Source organism: Sturnira hondurensis, unplaced genomic scaffold, assembly GCF_014824575.4.
Source record: "Sturnira hondurensis isolate 20B ecotype Veracruz unplaced genomic scaffold, ASM1482457v3 Scaffold0008196, whole genome shotgun sequence".
Lineage (NCBI taxonomy): Eukaryota > Metazoa > Chordata > Mammalia > Chiroptera > Phyllostomidae > Sturnira > Sturnira hondurensis.
The window spans coordinates 6,138,278-6,163,827 of record NW_028080827.1 but is presented as its reverse complement, the minus strand read 5'-3'; the positions used below and the strand labels follow the sequence as shown (position 1 = coordinate 6,163,827).

At 45.8% G+C, this 25,550-nt stretch overlaps 1 protein-coding gene and 1 long non-coding RNA gene across 4 annotated transcripts in view; one reads left to right on the top strand and one right to left on the bottom strand.

The window, feature by feature from the left end:
* TNFAIP8L3 (TNF alpha induced protein 8 like 3) overlaps positions 1-17,471 on the top strand; it is a 36,632-nt gene extending 19,161 nt beyond the window's left edge. Inside the window, exons 1-2 of one of the 3 annotated variants that reach the window (XM_037054629.1) lie at positions 12,981-13,288; positions 15,985-17,471. In XM_037054629.1, coding sequence (XP_036910524.1) covers positions 13,237-13,288; positions 15,985-16,547 — 615 coding nt within the window. In that variant the 5' untranslated portion in view covers positions 12,981-13,236 and the 3' untranslated portion in view covers positions 16,548-17,471. Of the gene's footprint in view, positions 1-12,980; positions 13,289-14,470; positions 14,757-15,984 lie in introns of those variants that run through there. The other 2 variants (XM_037054627.1, XM_037054628.1) reach the window with 2 other exon arrangements.
* Positions 6,996-14,080, bottom strand: LOC118992625 (uncharacterized). The gene is made up of 3 exons (XR_005067662.1): positions 13,873-14,080; positions 9,113-9,200; positions 6,996-8,738 (listed from the first exon to the last, which is right to left on the bottom strand). It is a non-coding gene; the product is annotated as an uncharacterized LOC118992625 (long non-coding RNA).
* Positions 17,472-25,550: the final 8,079 nt, after the last annotated feature.

The following is a 25,550-nucleotide window of genomic DNA, read 5'->3' as shown; positions in this document are numbered from 1 at the left end:
AGGGGCTACCGTGAGAGGAAGCCTCCAGCTGGGGCAGTCTGCCCCTCTCCCTCTGTGACCTGGGCAGGGGGCCCAGCTGGAGGCACAGAGAGTCAGGGCAGCACCCTCAAGGAGAGCAGACTTGATTCCTGGCACTTTGGGTTGCTCATCTGCCTGACTATCTTCAGCCAGTTGGGCTAGGTTGGGACCATCCTTGTAAAGGGATAAGCTGACCTTTGGCCTCTGATTTCAGCACGTCATCTGACAGGGGACAAGCAGATGCCTTGTGGGGAGGGCTGGGATGGAGTGGGCAGAGCCAGCCGTCTGTTTGTGGGGATCTTCCTCCTGGCTTGGGAAGGGACATCAGAAGAGGATGCTGCTATGTGCCAATAGACACTTTTGGACACACTTCCCTTCTGATGCTGCATTATTTGTTGCTCTCTGCTGATTAACATAGAGTGCCCATTGATACCATGCTTGAGAAGATTAAATTGTATGTACTTGGGAGAACATTCGGGAAAATATAGACATGCAGGGGACTGGTTTTCTTCCTACAGCTCATCTGTCTTTTCTGACTTTTCTCAGTGCTCACATATCACTTTTTGTAATAAAAAGATTGAAGAAAAATATTTTGAGAAATGCCTATCAGTCTCCCCTGTCAAAGAAAAACAAGATAATACTGAAAGTTATACCAGTAGATGGTGTTTGTCACTTTATTCCTGAGAATGATCTTTCATTCAGAGAGACTACCTACTTTGTGGGTGCTCTTGGGAAAGAAAAGAAAAATCTGGAGAGCTTAAACCAGCTGTTAAATAAAAAAATGTAAGTTTTTGTTGTTTTAGGGGGCTATTCCTCTTTCACACATGAATAAATGTTAAAGAAACTGACTCTCCACTCTCAGAATACACACTAGTCACAAGTGGCTTTATGGGCAAGTTTGCTACGGCTTCAGAAACAGTTAACTCTCACCTCACACAGTCTCAGAGAAAGAGAGCGGTGCAGTCTATTTTATGAGGATAGTTTATTCTGACATCAAAATCAGGCACGGACTGTACTAGGAAAAACTTATAGGCAAATCTTACCTTTAAAAATATTTGCAAAATGCTAAATATTTACTACTAGAATTCCTCAGTATATTAAATACATACACATCAGGACCAAGTATGGTTTATCTTGGGAAAGCAATGATGACTTAAATCAAAGGGTCTTTTAATGCATAATTGGTCTTTTAATGCATAATTGGTTAAATTCACATACCAAAAAGGATAAACCATATGATCATTTCAGTAGGTAAAGAAAGTGTTTGATAACATTAGATGTATATTTCTACCTTCCAACATACAAAGCCTTAGCAAAACAGGAACAGAAGGAAGATAGATTCCTTAACTTGATAAGTGATCTCCAACCAAAACCCAGAGCAGACGTCATATGTGGCAGGAAAGTTTTGAGCCCCTTCTGTTAAAGTCAGGAACAAGACAAGGACGCCGATGCAGCCTGGCTATTCAGCGTGTGCTGGAAGTCCCACCAGTGCAGCACGGCAAGAAAAAGGAGGCTGAGGAAAACGATCATGTTATATAGGCACTATAGTTGTCCACTTAAAAAAAAAATCTAAGACATGCTACATAAAATCTAATAGAACTAACTAATAACAGAACTCAGCAGAATCTCTCAACTGGAGATAAAGATACAGGAATCAGTTGGGTTCTTATATATCATTAATAACCATTTAGAAACTGTAACAGAAAGAATTACACTTATAGTAGCAACCAAAACTATATGGTACCTAGAAGTAAATCTAATGAAAGATATGCAGTAGCTTTATGGAAATAACTATAAAACATCATTGAAGGACACAGAAGAAGAACTGAATAAATGAAGAGATATATCATGTTGGGTGGGAATCTTAATATTATGTAAAGATTCCAGTTCACCTCAGATTAGTGCAGGATATTCATGGCATTTGTCAGATGATCCTAAAATTTAGATGGAAGAGTAAAGCAAGAATAGTCAAGATAATTTATAAGAAGAATAAAACGGAGGGAACTTCCGTTGGCCTATCAAGATTTATCATTCATTTCAGTAATTATTATAGTAATTAAGATAGTGTAGTGTTGGTACTGAAGTAGACATTGCTCAATGGAACAGAATTTTAAAAACTCAGGCCAATGCAGTATTTAAACTTCATAAGAAAAAGGTGGCCTATCAGATCAGCAAAAGAATGAACTATTCAATAAATTGAATACATTGTGAGGAGAAATGTGTACCTCATACAATATATACAAAAAAATTCCAGGTGGATTAAGGTCTTGAATGTGAAAAACAAAACCTTAAAACCCTTGGAAAATATGTAAGAATCCCTTATCACCTCATGGCAGGACAACCTGATACAAAGACCACTGGCCATGGGGGTATCGATCAAAAAGAGAGAGAGAGAGAGAAAGAACAAACTCATGAACACAGTCAACAGTGTGGTGATCATGGCCAGGAGGTGGGTGGGTGAAGGTGGAAGAGGCTATGGGGGGGGGGTTCCATGGTGATGGGGGGGAAACACTAACCATAAAGGAAAAGATTGATAAATGTGCCTATGTTAAAATGTTTCAATTCTGTATGACCAAAGACATCGTATAGTAAAAAGACAGTGCTACAGACTGGGAGGAGATCGTGTGATCAGCAGAGGACTAGAATCCATAATATATTAAAAGACCGTGCAAATTAGCCAGAAAAAAAGACATATGGTTGAATTTGGAGGGAAAAAATGAGCCTATTATATGAAAGGTCACTTCACCGATGAAAGGCCTGAATGTTCTATGTACACAGAAAATATATTGACGCTCACTCACGATAACAGAAATCTGTATCAAAACAAGATGCCGTTTTGTACTTATTGGACTGGCAAAACGTGTAAAGGTGGACTAGCGAGGTGTTGTGAGGAAGTGGAGCCACGGGGACTCGAGCCCTGCTGCTGGGAGTGAAAATTAGTGCAGTCTCTCCGGAAAGCTCTTGGCAGCCTCTGGTACAGGACCTGGCAGTCGCGTGCTGGGTGGACTGCTGTGTGTGTGCACAAAGAGACACCTCCGTGGACGTTTTTGCTGGCAGAAAGCGGAAAGAACCTACATGTCCATCAACAGGAAACATGGATATAATAACATATTCGTATCAGCAACTCAATGACTAAATGAGATAAATCTCAAAGGCAGGATGTCGAGCAAAGAGTTGGGGAAGAATCTGCAGTATGACACCTTTATCTGAAGTTTAAAAACACTCTGAGCAATATAATGTCGATGCATGCATACTCAGGAGGCAAAAGTATAAAAACACAGATGAGACAAAGACACATCAATTTCTGAAGTGCAGTTAGATCGGGGGGGACAGGAGGGAAAGAGAGGGAGTTGAAAACAAAGAGGACTTTTCCTCACTCTGTGTCTGAGAACAAAATGGTAAGATTTGTTCTAAGTCGGTGGTGGCCACCCAAGTAGAGTTCGTTATATTACCTTCTGGGTTGTCTATACACTTAAGATGCATCATGGTTTCTAAAAAATTAATTCTTCTGAGGAAAAGCACCTCTTCAATCTCCATCTGAAAGTGGGCAATAATTCAAAAATAACCCATTTAAACTAACTGATGTTTATCCCCTCATGAATGGCCAGTCAGCGTGGCGGGTGGAAGCGCAGGACGCTGGGGCAGCCTGCCTCGGTCTGACCCAGCTCTGCCGCTCTGAAGCGGTAGCTTTAAACAAGCTCCACCATCTCCCTTTGCCTGGTTTTCTTGTATGTACAATGCTGCTGCTGCTGCTGCTGCTGCTGATGGTGGCGGTGGTGGTGATGATGACGACGGTGCTGTTAGTGCCTCCTCAGAGCTGCTGCAAGGCTATGATGAGTTACTGTGCGTAAAGCACACTTAAGGTCCACTCTGGTATTATTATGCCTAAACATGTATCATTTGGAGAGACACTAGTTATTTGTTAGATGCAAAAGAAAATGGGGGAGGGGGAGAATAAGTGTTCTTTAAAGAAATCTTGTAAGTAGATGTTGTTTTAAGTGATGGTTGTTCTTCTAGTGCAGTGAGACAAAAATATCTCACAGCTCTCCCAAATTAACCTGTTGAGTTGGAGATGATTCATGCCCCACCCGGTGACTTTACAGTTAGCTCTAATAAGTAAAATGATCACTCACTCGCTTTTCAGAACTGGCTGTAAAATCAATATGAAAAACAAAATCAATATGTGCCTCTGTTGAAATATATAACATTCCCTTTAAAAATGAAAGCTTCATGTAACTTCCAGTTTTGATGAATACGTGGTATTGTTCTATTGTACAATAAGACTGGTGTTTTGTATTTTAAAAAAGGATGAAGTCTAAATCTCCTTGCTAGATGTGGATTTTAATTGAGGCCTATTTAATATCTCAAATAAGTGAGAAATCAGTCATTAGGGAGCCTAGGACAGTTTTCCAAAAGCAGATGCATGAAGGCAAAGATAACAGGCTTTGTCTGGAATTGATTTGAACTACAGCTCTGCTACTTACTAGCCTCGTAGCTTTGAGCAAATTTCTTAAATCTGTTGTGCTTCCGTTTCCTCACCTCTCAAATGGGACCCACAGCCCCTCTCTTACAGAACCCTTGTGAGCATCGAACATGCTAGGCACTACCTGGAACACATAATCTGTGCTCAGTCATTGACACAATCTCTGACGTGATCTCTGACACAGTTGTCACTAGCTGAGTCACAGATCCTTCACTGCTTGCTGATGGCTTGGTGGACGGGGGAGAAACTAAGACAAGATGAGATAATGAGCTAGAAGATCTTACAGCTGACCCTGCCGATGTTTCTTCACCACTTGAAACAACAGGTTATTTCAAGGCCCAGGCATTTATTTCTGAAATGAAAAAAACTTGATTTTCATTTTGAAGATGATCAAGTACTGCTTTTAAAGTGTAATTATTTACATCTGGTCAAGATGGAGGCGTAGGTAAACATGGCTCACCTCCTGACACAACCACAGCAAAAACTACAAAACAAATATCACCCAGAATTATCAGAAAATCAAAGTGTATGGATGTCAACCAAGGAATGAAAGGAGTCACATTCACCTAGACTGGTAGAAGGGGCAGAGACATGCAGAGAGGGCAGGGCGGGGGGGGGGGGTCCTACACCTATGTGTGGTACATAAAAATCAGGAGGGATACTTTGGAAGTGAGGGATCCCAGCCCCACTCCAGACCACCCAGCCCAGTTTTCCAGTACCAGGAAGATAAATCCCTATAACTCTGAATGTAAAAACCAATGGAGTTTGGGGTGGTAGAAGAAACTGAGAGATTCTCAGGAGTCTTCTCTTGAAGGGCTGCAACAGACTTAGCACTTACGCAGACTCCTTCCTTCTGGGCTTCAGAACTGGGGCAGCAGCTGGGAAGGCACCAGTGGCATGTGGGAAGAAAATGAACTGTCTGGCATCAGGGCAGGTGCTGGGGGACAGCTTCCTCTGGGACAAAACTCTAGAACTCTAGAGGCCAGGCAGCAGCTTTGTCCCCTTTCTCTGAGCCCTCCCCAACACAGAGCCACAGAATGATGATACCAAATCTGAGACTCCAAACCTTGTTTGGAGGGCACACCCTGCCCTGGCGATTACCAAAGACTATGCCCCATCCCCCTTACAGGTGCGCTTTTCTACAATAGGCCCCACTACCAAGACACGGAGTCAAAGCAGCTCTACCTAAAATGTAGAAATAAACACAAGGAGGCTGCCAAGATGAGGAGACAAAACAAAAAACAAAAAAAAAAAACATGACCCGGATGAAAGAACAGAAAACTCCAGAAAAAGAACTAAACAAAATGGAGATAAGCAATCTATCAGATGCAGAGTTCAAAACACTGTTTATTACGATGCTCAAGGAACCTATTGGGTACTTCAACAGCATAAAAAAAGACCCCAGCAGAAATGAAGATCACACTAAGTGAAATAAAGAAAAATCTACAGGAACCAACAGTGGAGTGGATGAAGCTGAGAATCAAATCAATGCTTTAAAACATAAGGAAGAAAAAAGCATTCAGTCAGAATAGCAAGGAGAAAAAAGAATCAAAAAAATCAAGAATACACTAAGGAATGTCTGGGGCAACTTCAAACATACCAACATTCGAATCATAAAGGGGCAAGAGGGAGTAGAGAAAGAGCAAGACACTGGAAATCTATTTCAAAAAATAATGAAAGAACACTTCCCTGATTTGGTGAAGGAAATAGGCATGCAAGTCCAGGTTGCTCAGAGAGTCCTAAACAAGAAGGACACAAAGAGGACCACACCAAGACACATCATAATTAAAATGCCAAAGGTTAAAGATAAAGAGAGAATGTTAAAAGCAGCAAGAGAAAAGCGGAGAGTTGCCTACAAAGGAGTTCCCATAAGACTGTCAGTTGATTTCTCAAAAGAAATGTCACAGGCTAGAAGGGCAAGAAGTATTCAAAGTGATGAAAAGCAAGGACCTACAACCTAGATTACTCTAACCAGCAAAGCTGTCATTTAGAATGGAAGGGCAATTAAAGTGCTTCCCAGATAAGGTCAAGTTAAAGGAGTTCATCATCACCAAGCCATTATTATATGAAATGTTAAAGAGATCTAAGAAAAAGAATATCAAAACTATAAACATTAAAATGATGACAAATTCACAACTATCAACAACTGAATCTAAAGAAACAAACTAAGCAAACAAGCAGAACAGGAACAGAATCATAGATATGGAAATCAATTGGAGGGTTATCTGTTGGGAGGGAGAAGGGGAGAATAGGAGAAAGGTGCAGGGATTAAGAAGTACAAATTGATAGGTACAGAATAGACAGGGGGAGGTTAAGAACAGTATAGGAAATGGAGAAGCCAAAGAAATTATATGCACAACCCACGGATATGAACTAAAGGGGAGGATTGCTGGAGGGAATGGGGGTACTTGGGGGAGGGAGGGGAAAGGGGGAAAATTGGGACAACTGTAATAGCATAATCAATAAAATAATTATCTAATACAAGGTATTGCAACAATCTGAATTTGCTTTCCTATAAGACATGCCCTGTTTGACTATCATTGCTTTCGTATGCCTTGCTCAGCACCCTACAACATCCAGTATAGCCAAGAAACTTCATTATGCTTGGCCCCCCAAAAAACATTTGTTCTCATTCCAGACCACTGGATGAGTGAACTCTAGGACTGAGCAGCCACCAAGGGCAAAGGCAAAACCCTGTGCCCGTTCCCAGGCCTGAGCCAAAGGCACGATTTTAGGGGCACCCAAGCTGGGACTGGAGAAGGAACAACTGGTCGCACGGCCTAGGGAGTGAAGACTGGCTGATGCAACATCCTCTCCTTTGCATTTGGTTGCCTCTGACAATTCTGGTTTTTCTCTTCCACCCTCCACTCCACTCATTCTGCACCCAAGCCTGCCTTTCACTTCCAACCCTTCTTTTTAAATAATTCATTCTCTTCATGGGGGAAATGGTGTGGTTTGGTGGTGGACTACACAGAGGAGAGAGAATGCCTAGGGAGGATACAATGCGGCTCTGACCCCAGTGATTGACAGTGGTGCCCAGCAAGCTGTGACCAGAGCCTACACTATGACCATCATAATAGGTCTTTGCATTTTTAGGGAGAATCTCTTTATCCCTCAGGATCCCTAATAGGCTAATTATTTAGGGAAGATGGGTCTTTTTGACTTGTCATGCTTTGATGGAAAGTGACAGGGTTTGGATGGGAAAATGGGAGGCTCAGGGTAGGTGGGATAAGTTAAGTCAGAGGTGCCTACTCGTGTGGCCCAGATGCTCCCCAGGGCCCCTCAAACTCATTGTGCTTGGGCCCGAGAAGTCATCTCCTCCCCAGGCTCCCAGATGCCTGTCGCAGTTGGTGGTGCCTTAATGACCCCACCCCACCTGTCCCCCCAACTAGCAGACGCACTCAGTGTCATCCTTGACTCATCCTTCCCCCAGGGGTCTGCCGTGCCTTATTGCCTCTCCCCATCACCCATGTCAAGCGAGGAGCAAATCGAAATGTGTTTCACTGTCTTGCTAATTGCCATGGCTTCCTACTGCCTGGGGACTATCGCAAGACAAGTAAAAGTATTTGAAATCCATATTTCAAATCATCTCATTAGAATTTCTGAAACTTTTATGGCTCGTTTCTTGTCAGATCTGATTAGATCATTACTTTTACCTTATAAATGGGTTGCAGAAAAGCCATTTTCTTGCTGTTCACTTGTGCTGGCATGATTAGCATATGGCCTTCAATCCTTGGCTGCATTTCTTGCAGGAATCTCTTGAAATCACCGGCCCATTTTGTGAGGGTTAGCATAGGTAGAACTAAATAATATAATCGGCGAGTCTGTTTAACCAAGCACACATACACATATAATGAAATAAATCAAAATTGCTGAAAGGGAACAAACGAGCAAGGGAGACACTAAACAACCGCCCTGCCCCGGCCCCCACTCCAGGTCATTAGACCTCTATCCTTGACTTTGGCTAAGAAAAGAATTCAGAGCCAAGGAACTGAAATACAGGCAAACGTTCATTTAGAAAGTCACAGGAGTGGAAGAAGTGACTCAGGAAACAAGTTACAGAGACAGAAGAGGGACCCTTGGAGCTTAGGACAAAGGAAGCAAAGCTGTGGGCCTTGAAGGAAGAAGAAGCGAGTGTCTGCTTATTGGCCGGCTCTGCAGAAGGTCAGAGCAGCTGGGCCTGATGTCAGCCGTGGCCTCTGTTCTGTCTGGTTTTGGTGTTTGCCTGGGCCTGGAGCTAAAACACCACGGAAGTCTAGATGTTAATTCTAGTATGAGCAAAACTCGGCCTCTATGCTCAGCATACTGAGGCTTTGCTCCAAAGATTATTTGATGCTGCTTGGAACCTCATTGTCTTCAGGGCTTAATGTTTAAGGGACTGGTTGTGCAAGGATTTGTGTGGGATTCATATGAAGCCTTTCTCCATCTTCGTCTCTCTTCTACAGGGGTCTACCGTGTGACTAGCAGCACACCAGGGGAGGAGAGGTCAGGGGAGGGTCCGAACAGAATGACCAGTGATATAGAAGGTCAGGGGGTCTAAACCGCGTGACCAGAGATATGCTAGGGGAGGAAAGGTCCCCTGGGGCTTTCCAGCCTGGTGACCTTCCATACCTGGCTCATCACTCCTACTCTGCTCCCGTCTGTCTGACTGCCTACTGCAGGTCCCAGGGTCAGCCTGGGTGTTAAATATTAGCAAAGCCTAATTTATCCCATTAGGAAACAAAGAAGCAGAATAGAGGTTCGAATATTTTTATTATGCACACTCACTAGCCCATGCCTGGCAGAGGCTGTCACCCTCCAAGTCATGGTGATCCCATCCACAGGCACCACGAGCTGCTTGTTTTTTATGGCAGGTGGTGGAAATTAGGGGGCCTCAGATGTTCTCAGCAGCAAGGGGGAGCGCAGGGGGGTATGTCCCCAAGGCAGGTAGCTGTGTTGGAAGGTAGGGGAGGGGTGAGACCTGAGAAGACCTCAAGGATGTTCAGGATTAACCCGTAGTCAGAAAAATCCATTTCTAACCTGCCTGGACCATCTAAATTTTACTGTAATGCCTTTTAAAGTATTCCAAAATACCTTTCTTTTTTTTTTTAATTGTTGTTTAAGTACAGTAGTCTCCATTTCCCCCCCCTGCCCTGCTTGGTTTTGTCCATCTGTCCTTTCTACTTGTTCCTGAAAACTCTTCCCCCTTTCCCCCTCTATCAGCCCCTCCCACCTGCCCTCTGGTTACTGTCAGTTGTTTCTTAATTTCAATGTCTCTGGTTCTATTCTGCTTGCTTGTTTGTTTTGTTGATTAGGTTCCACTTATAGGCGCCAAAATACATTACTTAATGCCTTAAAAATGCCACCAATCAAATATAAAACGGATCAGACCAACAAAAGGCATTTTTCATGAGCTTCTAAGCTTGATCATTTCTCTCTTCGGGGAGAGGAGGATCAAGGTTTTGGCATGTCCCTAACTCCAGGCCAAGGAAGGCCCCTCCCTTGATTTTATTGCATTTTTAGCACTTTCACCAGTTCTCTGTGTTTTCTTTATTGTTCCAGCAGTACCCAGTACGGGAGAAGAAAAATGTTTTTCAGTTTGACTCCACTTGGAGACGCAACAACCGAATTAGTTTTTCTGAAAACCACTGCTATGTTAGGTCTGCATTTCGAAGCACTACCCAATCATTCCTTAGTAGTCTTGTTCCCATAGCTGCAGAGGGACAGCCAAGAACTAGAGCAGAGGCAGTGTCCCCTCCAGGTGTTTTAATGTTATCATGGATATCCCACCCTGCAGGCCACATCGCCCCCAAGTCAAACCCCCTTCCTCGCCCTTCACCCAGAAAACAGACGAAAAGCAGGAAGGAAGAGGAGAGGGTGCCAGTCTCCCCACTGGCCCCTGATTAGTAGTGAAAGACAGAACCTGAGGGAAGGGACTGGTTCAACCAGCCTCTGTGAGTGCACATGCAGAAGCATGGGGGCACATCGTGAAAGTTCAAATTCAAAGTCATTTGTGAGGCTGCTTCATCTCAAGGAGCCTTGCCTGGACTTTTCTTCTAACATGTAGTATAGGTGATTGAGTGCCAGAAACTTGGGCAACCACAGATCACCCTCTGCCTACGGCCTTTCCCTTCCCCACCCCATGCCCTAGGAACTCCCCTCACCGCCTCCTTGTACTCTGGGTCTCACAGGGGTGTCCAACCCACAGCCCTTGGGCCTGGATGGCTATGAATGGGGCCCAACACAAAATTGAAAGTTTACTTAAAACCCTTTTTTTTGCTCATCAGTTTTTGTTAGTATATTGAATGTGTGGCCCCAAACAACTCTTCTTCTTCCAGTGTGGACCAGAGACACCGAAAGGTTAGACACCCCTTAATGGACGGTGCTGATTAAGCTCCACAGATTGTTTCTCTCTGGGTACTAGTTCTACTCCTAACTTCTACCAAACACTTTTAGCTAGCTCTCTCTTTCTTTGCCATCATCTTAAGCTGTTAACAGAAATGAACTGATACTGTGTGAGTGCTGGCTACTACAGGTAATTTCATTTTATAATTTTGACACAGGTATCCATACCCATATACAAGTTTTCCACACCTTAACCAGAGGTAGAAAAGTTACCCGGTCCTGTGAGTGTGGAGATAGGAGTTGAGTCTGTCCCCCAGCCCCTCTCTACCATGACACGTCCTGGGCTGATACTCAGCTCTTTTCTGGGCTGTAGCTGACGCCTCAGAGACTGTCATCTTTCCTACTGTCATGTACTTTCTTTTCCCCAGAGTGTATCACCTTGTTCTTACCATGCTAAAGCTCATCTGCCTCTTTGCTGCCCACTCACCCAGCTTCCTGCTGTTTATCACTACCAGCTTGGCGTGCCACCCTCTGGAGGAGCTGTGTTTTCTAGAAATGTAAAAACATTCATCACTTGTACTATGGCTGAGTGTCGTTTATAGAAACATCAACTGAGACTGGCCCTAGCACTTTCCCATGCAGGGCCACTTACATTCCGTTTTGCTTTCTCTCGCAGACTAGTTCCCAGCCATTAGTAGGCCATTCTCCCAACACAGTTCTGGTACTTCTCCTTTCCTTGTAAATGTTCTAAGAGTGCTTCTTCCAAGAGCAGGGACGTCGTAATTATTGCACCTGAGCCCCTCCATCAGTCTTGGTTTAAGAAAGCCCCCGTTTGTTTCTACAAGGAGGAATTTTGCATCTTCCTTGATCTTGTCTCTTTGTGCTAGTCAGGTGTGGAATATGATAGCTGCATAGTCACATTTTCAATCTCCATTCTCCGAGATCCTGAGATACTTGTAAACAACCCATTACTTTTTATGGCTGGGGAATGGGAACTTTTGTTCAAATATGGTTAAGAGAATCATCTCGGGTAAAAAGAGTCTTCTTAAGCCTTGCACACAGGCTTAAAAAGTTTTTGCCAAGACCTATTCTAGATCTCATGGTGTTTCCACAAAACAAACCGGTGCCCACCAGTTAGTCCTGTCTCACCAGATATTCCAAGTACATTCACTCCTGACCTTGGCTCCCAAAGCTCACACTCTTCCTCTCAGCCTGCGGTGTTGCTCCTGAGGGGTGGGTCACTGACCTGGTCTCTCAGCAGAAAGCTGAGACAAAAGGGTGGACGGTAGGAAATAAGCCCAAGGTTTCCATGTGTAAAATGTCTTTTGAATAGAACTGCCCCTCCCAGCTCTCCCACGGTGCACACACGCTCCTTAAATTGTGTGTGTATGTGGGAGACAGCAGCGTCTCCCCAGGCCTCCCTCACAGATCCCTGGGAGGTGTAAAAGTTGACTGGAGTGGTGTCTTCAGGTCATTTCTGCCAGTTCTCCCCCCACATTTCCCATAATGTATACACCGTGGGATGTTGTTGTTGGGAGATATATATATATATATATATTTGTGTATAAATATATCTGTGGATACAAAAGTCATCAAAAGCCAGTCATAATAGGTAGTCATCTACAAGCTCATCTAAGTTGAAAGAAGAAGTCAACTTCTTAAGAAAGAAGTCAACCACAGAGCCTTCTTTCTGGGAGCATCTAATAGGACTAGTATTCTACGGGACGCACAGTGGGGTGTGTCACGGTCAGCGGCTCCTGCGGTCAGCATGAGAGAACCAGGCAGGGAGCCTGGGATCACTGGCTCTGCTTCTGAAGATGTTAATACTGGCGGTCTGGGGTAGAGTGTGGGAATCTGCTTATTCGTTATTGTTGTTGTCATTTGCTGTTTTTTTCTTAAAGCTTTCCTTATGATTTTGATCTTTAAAGCTTCAGGCATGCTCTACCTGTGACATTCCTGGGCCCTCACCAAAGAACTTGTACCCAAGTCCCTTTGCAGGTAAACACATGTTTATGCAAGAGAGATGCTGAAAATACCCGAGGGCCTGTGTGGTCTGGGGAAGATCACGGGCCTGTTCCCATGCCTTTGGAGACCTCCTCCTACCATTGCAGCCATCCCCATCTGTCTGCACCGCAGCTCACCTTCAGAGCCCAGAGAACCTCCTCCAGCCGTGGTCACTCGTGCCAGCTCAGGCGGTTTTGAGTTTCTCGGTTTTGTTTCATTTGTCTGTATCCCACCTCCCTGTGGGACCACATTCAAAGCAGCGCCCAGTTAAACATTCTGGAGGATGTCCCCCACAGCACTTCGTGCAGAGGCAAACAAACAGTAAATGCTCAATAATTGCAGAGAAACCGACCGAAAGGACTTTGGCCCCTAAATGGCCCATCACCAGCATTTTTAAATGGACAATAATGTGCATTTCCTTACCGCTACAGTGGATCACTGAAAAGAATAATTTAAAAGGTTAGCTTTAAAATATCAATATTTATATTATCTTCAAATTTTATTTAGAAATATACCTATTTAACCATGAGGTAAAAAATACTTGCTGTGAAATTAAAATAATATACAAGGGGGTTTGTAGTTTTTCCAAATTCTTATGGGGATATATGAGCGAAAGGTGTGACAGCCACTGCTGGAGGGCAAGGTTGGGAATACTGGTGGCGAGGAGGCCTGGGATCTGGCTGGCAGGGACGCCTCTGGAAAAATGCCGGCTTCGCCCAGCTCTGAGGGCTGAAAACCACGCAGCGCCCGCTGGAGCCCATGGTCCCTTCATGCGACCAGTGCTGCCGGCACGCTGGGCTCTGGATGGACGGTGGGGCTCAGACACGAGCCCCTGCTCCCAGAGAGCTCACGTTCCAGTGAACGCCCATTTAGTTGACTTGTGGCTTCTGTGGAAATGCATGTTCGCTGCGTTTCTAGAGAGCCTCCTGAAGGACTTTATTCTCAGGCAATTTTTAGGAACTGTTTCTACAAAGAAATGACCCATTTTTTGATATTCCAGAGCGGATCTGTCTAGATTTCATCGTTTCCCTCAGAACACTCACGCGAAGAGACATACATCTGTTCCAATGGCAGGTTCCTTACGCAGAAGTCTTTGAGCTTCTCCTGTGGAACTGACTTCAAACATACAGCACCATCATTTGCACGTCCAAAATGCTTGTAAATATTTGCCTTTGGGGGACAAATCGATGTTTTGGGAACGAAGGTTATTCACACAAAGGTCTGGTGACTGTGGTGGATGATGGGACGAGGCAGGAATTTATTTGTCTCCAACTCTGGAAGAGCACAGATCAGGAAGTCAGGCTTTCTCACAGTAAAGAGTCGAGAGATAGTCCCTCTGCACCGAGGCTGCAGGGACATCCCGGCCACGTCAGGGATACCTGGCTGCGAGTTGCTTGAAGGCTCTACTGCCTCAAACTGTACAGAGTGGAGCTTCCTGGGCTGTGAGAGGCTCACGGCACCCACTGCCTCCGTTCTGCTCATCCTACTGCGATGACCCCTTCCAGGTGGTGCCACCGGGGCCTGCAGCGGGAAGGGGCCTGAGAGCCAAAGCAGCTGTCCTGGAAGGACCCAGGGCTGAGGGAGCGAGGCAGGGCCAGTCCGTGAGGAGCCGTGCGGGTGGAGGACACACTGGGGCCTGTGTCTAAATTGCGTTGGAGCGTTTATTGAGTCTGTGTCTACAAGACCCGAGTGTCCAGGGATTAATCACTGTCCACTGAGGAAAAGAGTCTAGGGTGGGCAGAGGGGGTGGACTGTGAGATGGGGAGGGGCCAGACAAGGGCTGCAAAAGGTGACGAGTGGGGCCGGCTGGCCATCCACTCTGCATGTCACATATGCCACTTGCGCATGGCCACAGAGCATTGCGTGGAAAGCCCTAGAGATCCTAGGGGGCCTTCAACTCACAAAGGAGAATTTGCTGTTGGTTTTTGTAAGTACGCGTTTGCGCCATATTTTACTACCTTCTTGTTCTCCTGTGGTATTTGTCTGGTCCTTTACAACAGACACCATCCCATCCCCGGGCCCAGAGCTGAGCTGGGTGCTGCGGGAGACACTGTGTCTGTCTGCAGGCAGCCGGCGCTGCCCTGGGAAGATGATGATAATAGTGCTCGTACAGACTGTCCAGTTCGGCTGGCGGGGGAGGGGGAGTGTTTAGTTCCAAATGTCAGCTCCAGCTAATTGGTGACTTCCTAGGGTATTGCATCAGATCTAAGACCCCACTGATTGAAAAATGCTGTTTTATGTGTTCTTAAGAGAGAAAAGGATGGTGCCAATTAAATTGTGATTGCTTTATTACTTAGAATTTTTATTTTATACTTATCGAAACATCCTTTTTAGACTTACTTAAACATACTATGATTTTTAACATGTGTTGCTCTTTTTCATTTGTAAAGTGGAAAATAACAAGGAAATAAATTGGCTGTGGTTTTTCTAAGCTTCTTCACACTGAGAGCATTACGGATGGAGGCACCTCTGACTTGGAGCTGTCAGGGCCTAATTTCCCACACGGTGCAGTTCTCTATGCCACCGGGAGTGCTGGTGAGGCCGTATTTCTTACAAGAGGGCTCTTGACTTTCCTCCCAAATCTCTGGCTCTTATTCTGTAAACTGATGTGCACATAGATAATGACACTGTGGTACAACTACCGCCTGGCAACAATGACTGCAAGACATATCTCAGGTGTCCAAGATATCAAACTGGAAAAATATATATCTCAGACTCAAAGAACAGTCCAGATGGATTCTGAGTCCATATGAATTCTGAGAGTCAAAAAGACTACACTCTTGTCCTTAAGCAATAACTCTCCTCCTGTACCATTTGCAAAACTGAATGGTTTCCATTATAGGGAGTCCTCTGACATCTAATAGAGTCAGGAAGGCTGTATGCATGGAGTAGGTCTGAAAAGGTGAGATTTGGCCCAGACAAGAGGAGAGCACTTCCAGAGAGGGAAGAGTACAGTTTAGAAGCTTCAAGAGAGTAAAACAAGCAGGTCACATGGACGAGGCAGTGTGGCAACCGGGCCTGGGTGGGGTTCAGGGAGTGTGGGCTATAAAAGCGTGAGTTTTTGCTCAAAGAAGTTCGAATTAATGTGTTTCACTTGTAGAAAAATAATAAATTGTTCTCGTATTGCCATAACCTTCATATCCTTCTCACCATAGGTCCCGATGTTTTCAGTTCCAAGAACCTTGCCATTCAAGCTCAGAAGAAGATTCTGAGCAAAATAGCCAGCAAAACCATGGCCAGCATGTTGATTGATGATACCAGCAGTGAGATCTTTGACGAGCTCTACAAAGTCACCAAAGAGCACACCCGCAACAAGAAGGAGGCCCACAAGATCATGAAAGACTTAATCAAGGTGGCAATCAAAATTGGGATCCTCTACCGGAACAACCAGTTCAACCAGGAGGAGATTGTCATCGTGGAGAAGTTCAGGAAGAAGCTGAACCAGACCGCCATGACCATCGTCAGCTTCTATGAGGTAGACTACACCTTCGACAAGAACGTGCTCTCCAAGCTCCTACATGAGTGCAAGGACCTGGTGCACGAACTGGTGCAGCGGCACCTGACACCCAGGACCCACGGGCGCATCAACCACGTCTTCAACCACTTTGCTGATGTGGAGTTCCTCTCCACCCTTTATAGTCTGGATGGAAGCTGTAGACCCAACCTCAAGAGGATTTGTGAAGGAGTCCATAAATTGCTCGATGAGAACGTCCTTTGAATAGCTCCATTCCTCCTGGACTTTGCTGCACTCGTGTTACAGCACCCAGCGTGCTCTGGGTGAGAATCAAGAAAACAGGAAGACACCCTTGTCAAAGACACACCTGTGTTCTCTCCTTTTCTCCCCTCCAGTGTTGATGTCAAATCAAGCTCGGGTGGGTTTGTTCCCTGAGCTCGCAGATGAGGTCTGTAGTTACAATCACCTTTGTCTGCAAGCCCAAAGGACATGTGATCTATTCTGAGCAGAAAAGCTGCCCTGCTCTTCAAGGAGACCTCAGTTCATCTTGTGGAGTGGAAGGAGCCCTGGACCAGGAGTCGGAGGACATGGGTTTGGTTCCCAGCTCCACCAGTTACGACTCCTCTGTCCTCTGGGTCCTGGAACCAGGATGCCCGCCTGCCTGCCTCCCTGGGTTGCTGCGAGGATCAAATGAAACAGTGTATGTTCGAGCTTTTGAAAACACTAATGTAGGGTCTCACCTTCTCTTCAGTGTGTGAGAGGGACCAACCTGGGTCCAGACCACTACACAGCAAAGAACAGAACAATAGTCTCTGGTGGTCTGGGTGTGCAGTCTGTCTCTAGATGTGCTATTTCAAACAAATTGGAAGTGAATCTAAAGGGGTGAAATATATAGTGGCAAATTGGGAGAATGTTTTTCGGAAGCTGTCTTTTAGGTCTCAGATGTGCAGATTTATGATCCTCCATTGGACGAGTGGAGTTCGCCACCTGTTGCACAGATGCCGAACTGTGCTCCGCCTGCAGGACTGGCGTTCCCCTCATCCAAGGGCACAGTCCATGAGACACGGAGGGCGTATTCTGGCATGCACAAGTGAGTCAGGCAAAATGAACACCCCCGTCTGTGTTTCTGGACCCTTCATTTTGTGCTGTTTTCTCTGGTTCATTAATAAATTGAAACAACCCCTCCAACAAGAGGTTTTGGAATTGTGATTCAAAAATAAAATGCTTTGGAGTTATATGCAGTGTTAAGAATGATGGGATTTAAAGAAAGAAGAAAATGGAGAGTAAAACTTCTGCCCTGAGACCCTGAGGGGATGTAGCCCCAGGGGAAACCAGGTAGGGCTGTGCCCCTGGTCAAGGGGGAGCCAGCTCACGGGTGTGGAGAAGGGCAGGGAAGGAGAGAGGGAGAGACATCGATGGGTCATCTGTCACAGAGAGGCAGGAATTGAACCGGTGACCTTTCGCTTTGTGGGCCGACACCCAACCCACTGAGCCACACTGGTCAGGGCGTCCCGCCATCTTTTCATCACACTCTCAACAAATATCAGGAGAACATTGTCTTACAACATCGTCTTGAGGGGACCGCATTAAGAGACGAGCTCTTCCTGCATTGCCTCCCTTCCTGCGATGCCTCTTTTGTAAAATACCACATTAGCTCAGCCCTCTGCTTTATGCCACGCCATGGTCTCTAGCAGGAGCATCCAGAGGTGGTTTGGGGGAACATATGAAAAAAACCTAAAGTGGCTGTTTAGCCTCAACTGGCTCGCTCGTCAACATCAGTGCAAACCATTCAGCTAAGTTCTTCAGCTACCAGCACTCATACTTAGTTCACAGGATGGATGTCTGGGGAGGAATGGGCCATAGTTCAGTAATCCCCTGTACTCCGTATTTGACAAGCATAGCCTAGTGCCTCCTCGTAGACTCAAGGACTAACAATGACACCCTGTGCACATCTGGGCTGGGGACGTCATTGGTAGTTCGGGTACAGCTGGTGGAAACTACAAGCAGATGGTTCCGCTTCTCACCCACCCCATCAGCAGCAAACCCCCAGCAGTAGCCAAATGAATTTTCACACACAGTTCTCAATGCCTGCTTTGGTGTACTCATCTGATTAAAGACTGTGTTCTAGTTTGAGGGCTGGTTCTTTTTTCACTAAGCAGGTAGACCTATCCAGAGAACTGAGACCCAAAAAGAATGGGTGGAACTGTCTTCTGTCCGTCTAAGACACAGCCAGGAAGAAGGCGGGATTCCCAGCCAACGAGCACTGCAGGTCCTCCCCGCCCCACAAGCCAGTGCACACAGCAGTGGTGGCACAGGAGGGCTGAGCTCTGACAGCCCACAAGTCTCAACAGGACCCGCGTCATCCTTGTTCTGCTCAGAGAAAAGATCAGGGCTTCCGCCAGCAGGTCTCAGCAAGGGCAACAGCAGACATCTCCCATGGCCTTAGGCTTCCCCAGCTGAGGCAGCCAAGGGCTCTCTGCACTGCAAGGCCAGCTGGGTGTATCTCAAGCTTATCAACAGTAGCCGGGGGAGCTGGGCTATCCAGGCAGAGGTAACCCACCATTCCTCTACACAGAGCCAAAACCAGCCCTGTGTACACATTTCAACCTACATTGGCATATAAATTCAAGTAACTGTTGAATTTTATCAACCAAATGAAAAGGCAACGAATTTCAAATACTTTACATAGCAACGTAGTAAATAAGAAAGTTTTTCGAGCTGGAAAACAATGTGACAGGCTAGCAGATGTGTATTTTGCTCAGAACTGTGTACAAAATTTTCAATAACGAGAACCCACAAAAACAGGGTTAGCATGCGCATGCGTACATGTAATTACGTGGCACCTGAAATAAAACCGATTTCCAACAAGCAGCAGCACACAATCACTCAACTGATCAAGCCCCACACAAACCAGACAGCGCTGCCTGGCTGAGCAAACCCAAAGCAGACAGGACTCATGCTTTAAGGGGGCGGGGCTCGCAGGAGCAGCCTGTCTGTCATCCGGAATCCCCAGCCATCCCTGAGCACTCAGCTCTGTCCCCACAGGGAACACCAGGGACTCGTGCTGAAGTTACCACCCACCCTGGTATGTGCCCTCGTGTATCTGAGCCTGCAGGAACACATTCCCTGCCTCTATTGCCGGCGCCCGTCCGCATCACTCTTCCTTCCTGTGAGTCTACGTCTGTGAGCCCTGACACCCTCCGCCGCTCCAGGTCTCCGCTCAGTGACAATCAAAATGAAAAGACCACTCTATCTGTGCGTCTCCTCCAAATTCCCATCTTGCCCATCTGTGCTTTTTTCAGAAGCAAATCAGTACACTCATTGGTTGCTCCAATGAACTTTTTCTATTTACTTACCTATAAAAAGAAAGCAAGCTCAAATCAGGCCTGCCTGCTCTCTGCCCCAATATCTTCGGGGCTTTTTAAAAAAATTTAATATGGTTCCAGATGTCAAGAGCAAAACCAATCCCGGAAAACTCTCGATCAGCCAACTGGCTGCCAAGACATCGCATTAGTGGGAGCTGTCCAGTAATGGACTGGGCGGGATACAGACAAGAGCCGTGAATCAGAGGGCCTTGGAGGAGGTGCCAAGGCCCTCCCAACTCAGAACCCTGTGGCCCGTGGGTTTCCGTTAGTCTGACCCTGCCATCGGGGCTACAACCCGGCCCAGGCCCACCTCCTGCTCTTCTCTTAGAGGGAGGTCTTGCTCATTGGAGGAGACTCTTCCACAGCCCTGTTCCTCAAAGTGGCATCTAGGAACCCCTGAAAGTTCTGGGCTGGGTGAGCTGGAGGGGGAAGAGCCCATGAGATCCACAAGTTTTAAGATTTTTCTTTCATTCTAACTTAAAAAAAATTCACAATCATTTTCAGTACCTCCTGAATCATGTGGAGATGATGACTGTATAGCCAGATGATGCCTTCTGGCTTCAGGGTCTGAGTTTCTCTTTGTGTTTACAATGTCACTCATGCTGATGGATCAACTCAAATGAGAGAAAAGAATTTACTAAATGTGCTTCTCTGACTAGGCCTGGGCACGCCCTAGGGGTCTGCAGGCATAGCTGGGCATCTGTGAGTTCTCAATTTTGAGAAATGTCGCTACAATACATGAAAGTATAGGCTTGTAGAGAATGAATGCCACCCTGCCCTTCATGGTGACTCGCCGGTGGGGCTTCAAAAGCTGCAGGGTAAACGTGTGCCTGGGAACACAGAGGCGGGCTGCAGAGAGAGGCGGGCTCCCCCGTGGTCCGCCTGCCCTTTGAAAACTGGCCAGGTAGAGCTGCCATACGTAAACCAAAGAATTGACAAGCCTGTCCTGGCAATCCTAGTAGTAAATCTCAAAGGTACAGGGAGGCCGTCACTGGATGTACTCGGCACTGTTGCTCCGGAGGAAGGGAGTAGTGGAGAGGGCTTGCAAAGCTTCCTTGTGAAGAAGAGACATTGCCTGGACTGGACCACAATGCCCCAGTTCCAGCTTCACCTGCAGGCACACAGATTCCCAGGTATCCAGGGTGTGAGTGGCTCCAGGAACCCAGGAGCTCAGTATCTGTCTGAATGGAAGAGTAAGGCGTGTGGCACTCAGAGCTCCTCTCCGTCCCAGCAGGAAGGCTTAGCTAGAGCAGTCTCTCACACCCCACCCTCATGGGCACCTCAGGGCTGCACTGACCTGTCCTTTCCCCTTTTTGTCTTTTCTTTGCCGAGCTGGGGCAGGTCTGTCTCTGCAGAGGAGGTGTCCTGGCCGCCCACCCAGGCAGCACGAGCTGGGGCAGCCGGACCCCCCAGGCTGTGGTATAGAGCTCCTCCTTGCTGACTGCTAAGGACTTTCTGGACCGGTTCCTGGGACTAGGGAGTCTGGGGATTGGCTCCACCTCAAGGAGGGGCTGGGCGGGAGCCAGAGCTTGGCACTGGGAATGCTGAGTGCCTGGGCTAGCGGGGAGGCAGCAATTAGGTTACGTCAGGAGGGAGAGAAAGCTCTTCCAGCCTCTGGCACTTGTGAATGCACAGCCTAAGGGCTGGGCCCTGAGGAGTGGAGGGAGCGATGGGGTTCCTTCCACCCCGCAGAGCAATGTCTTCCTTGCCAAGAGGGTCCTATTTCTTCAGTGATGGGAATGGGCTGCCCTGCGCTGTTTCAGAAACAGCTGCAACTTGATTTTAGAAATAGATGGTTGGGTTTGAGGAGACAGGGGAGATGAATAATTGGGAGTTTGTTTTCTTTTTAGCTTCATAGGCAACAAAAAGTGGAACAAGCCACGAGTTACTGGACTTAGTCTTCTCTTGCCCGGTACCTGGTGATTTCCTTACACTTCACCTCTTGGGCCTGTTTCCTCAAGAGTAAAACAGTTGCAGAAGGTCTCCAAGAACGCTTCCGGTCCCACAGTTCCACGTCCTGAGCACCACAGGAGAGAAGGTCTAGCCAGTTCTTCATTGAGGGTTTCTTAGAAGGGAGCTGTTAATTATTTAAATGAAGCAACAGCTTTCGAGTAGACTAAGGAACAACTCCTCAGTGATCCCCTTCAGTACTTTTGACCGTAGGTCTAAGTTCAAGATTTCAGATGGGAAAAGTGTTAAGCCAGAAAATGCAGGGGAAAGTCAATCCATCAAGACCAGTGAGCAGCACAATGGGGGCCCAGGTGGTCAGCCAATCCCCAGCCTAGCAGGTGCCTGCTGGGAGTCAAGGTCAGGACTGACCCTCTACTGAAACATTTACATTTCAAAGCAAAAGGTCACACTCCAGTAACACATCTCTATAGAGATAGGGTAATAAGCAAAGTCAGGAAGAAGTCATTACTGATTTGAGTCAAATATCACAGGAAATGATCAGAATTAGGTTTAAGTATTTCCCCAACAAATGGGACATTTTATGGGGTTCTCAAATCTTTTCCCCCACTATTTGAAATATTTTAATACATGTCTTTACATAGTGTGTTCCATGCACCCCAGTGTGGTGAACACATTCTCTCACCGAAGGAACACTATCCTTACTCTCACGTGCAACCAGCATTATTTAAAACGCCTCTCATGCATGTCTTTACACAGTGTACACCATGCAACACGGTGCTGTGAACTCACCTTTTTTAATGAACAGCTTTCTTGAGATACACTTCACATAACATACAATCCACCCATTTAAAGTGTACAAGTCAGCAGATTTTGGTATATTCACAGGTGCAAGCATAACCACAATTTTAACACTTTCACCGGCCCGAGAAACCTGGTACCCTTTAGCTCCCACCTCCCTCTGCCCGCGCAGACCTTACCAGCAACACAAAAGTTGCTCTTTTCCCACCCCCACGTGTCACACAGAGCAGCTTCTCAGTACTGGGACTGCGCTATGGGTGTAGATGCAGAACCAACAAATCCCAGTGACATGTAACTCAGACTCATTGTGCAGAACCAGGTTGAGCCTCAAGCATCTGATGCATCATCCCTGAGAAGCCTCTTATTTTTTGAAATTTTACATTATTTAAAAAAAAACTGTTTCATTATCCTCTTAACAGGCAGTCTCTGCAAGGAGGTGGATTCATCTAAGTGTAAGGATGACAGGATACTGAAGTCTCTAACTACTGGAGAATCATCTGCTTCTCTCTTCGATTCCATCAGTTTTTGCTTCATAGATTTTTTTAAATTTATTTATCTTTAGAGAGGAAGGGAAGGAGAGAAGGAGAGAAACATCAATGTATGGTTGCCTCTTGTGAGTCCCCTGCAGGGAACTGGCCTGCAACCCAGGCATGTGCCCTCACTGGGAATCGAACCGCGTGTGGTTCGAAGGCCCGCGCTCACTCCACTGAGCTACACCAGCCAGGGCTGCTTCATAGGTTTTGATGGTCTGTCATTAAATGCATAAACGTTTATAATTGTCATGTCTTCTTGCTGTGTTGAACCTTTTATTGATATGTAACATCCTTTGTCTCTTGTAACCTTTTTTGGATTTAAGTCCACTTTGTCTGTTATTAGTATAGCCATTCCTACTCTCTTTTGGCTGCTACTTGCATGGACCATTTTTCCCACCCTTTCACTTTCGATCTCTGTGTGTGTTTGGATCTAAAGTGAGTCTCTTGTCAACTGCCTATAGTTGGGTCATAGGTTCTTTTCCCATTCTGTCCATCTCTGTCTTTTGATGGGAGAGTTTAATCCATTTACATGTAAAGTAATTACTGACAAGAAGGGACTTCTGTCATTTTGCTATTTGTTCTCCACATGCCTTGTAGCTTTGTGTCCCTCATTTCCTGCACTTCTCATTTTGTGCGTAGTTGATGTTTTGTAGTGAAATGCTGACATTCTTTCTCATTTCCTTTCGTGCATGTTCTATAGCTATTTTGTTTGTGGTTACCATGGGGATCACCTTCCACGTCCCTGAGCTATAACACTCCAATTTGAATTTATGCGCATTCACCTCGGTGACACACAGAAACTCTGCTCCTTTCCAGCTCTGTCCCCGCCCTTTCAGTTGCCGTTACACAATTATCTCTTCACATGTGTCCAAAACCACAAATTAATAATTCCTTTAAATGTATCAATCTCTTAAATCATGTAGAAAACAAAAAGAATAGTCATTACAATAATACTAGCTTTCATAATTGCCTGTGTATTTACCTTCATTGTGATCTTGATTTCTTCACCCTTCCATTTCACGTTGCAAGACTCCCTTGAGCATTTTTTTTTTCTTTGCAGGCCAGGTCTAGTGATACCAAACTCCCTCAACTTTTGTTTTTCTGAGAACGTCTTGATTTCTCCCTCACTTTTGAAGGACAGTTTTACCAGACATAGGATCCTTGGTTGACAATTTTTTGTTGAAAGCCAGACATTTGGATCTAAAAATGTGGTAACTCTGGCTCTCAGCTTCTCCCCCTTCCCAGGTTGCTAGTTCAATTTCTATTGTCCTTATTTTATTGTTGTAGGCTGCTCCTGTGATAAGGACCTGCCTGAAGGATAAATGTGAGGTCTTTTCAGATCTTTCCTGGGCCTATGCCTTTCCCTGGGCGTGCACAGTTACTTTCTAATTATCCCCATAGATGCAGTTGCTTTTGAACATCCTAGTCTTTAATATCTGGCTCCTAAAAGGGAAAAAGGAAAACTATGCAAGGGGAAGATGCTGGCTCTCTTTAAGTCCCCTGGAAGTCACATCAGCTGGAGGGTGAAGCTCTTACAACAACTGAGGAAGGTGCGACAACAATGACCACCTGCCTCTTTGCATCTCTCATCAGAGACAGCAATCACTGACCAGAACCCACATCTGAGGACACGGTCCTTTCCACCCACCCTGATTCCTGCAGACTGTATGCAGAACATGTGCACAGCTGCCTGCCACATGGATGGGAACAGGGAGTAAGCAGCTGCTATTATGCTAGGACCTGAAATGGACCAAAATTAACCATCTATCCTTGCCCTGAACATTGTAAGCCTTACTAGATAGATCCCAGAGTTCCAAAATAGTCACATCAGGCAAATTCTGCCAGTGCAATTGTTGTCCAGGTGGGGAGACAGATTTCCTATTGCCTCTTACTCCACCACATTCTTAGAATGCTCTGCATAACCCCTCCTGTCTCCTATCACGCTGGGCCCCATCACCTGTACACATGTATGACGCCCATTTTCCTGCTATGGGTGTTCAGACCATTGAAGATGTCATGAATTCAGCTCAGCAATGGTCACAGGCCAAATGGAAGGACTCCCCAGTCCGGGAGAACCAAAGACTCACCTCTTTAAATCTCTCAACGACCTTTTTGCTGTCACATATACTCTCACATTTTCTCCACATTTTCTACCAATGTAACCAAACTCCCAAGAAAAAGAGAGGGATCTTGATGCTGTGTTTGTGTATGTGTACACGTGTGGGTGTACAAGCACCTTCTTTTTAACTCCCCAAACCACAAAAAATACATATATTTTTTTAAAGTAAAAGCCTTCTGCCCTGGCTGGTGTAGCTCAGTGGATTGAGCGCGGGCCTGTGAACCACACAATCACGGTTCAATTCCCAGTCAGGGCACATGCCTGGGTTGCAGGCCAGTTCCTGGCAGGGGACACACAATACATTGTGTGTCCTTGGCAGAGGCAACCATACATTGATATTTCTCTCCCTCTCTCCTTCCCTTCCCATCTAAAGATAAATAAATAAAAATCTTTAAAAAATTTAAAAAAAAATAAAAATAAAAAATAAAGTAAAAGCCTTCTGACAAATTTCCCGAATTCCAAGTTAACTACAAACAACAGGATTACTTGAAAGATTCTTGACAAAACTTAATATCTCTACAAACCTGAACAAGAAAAACCA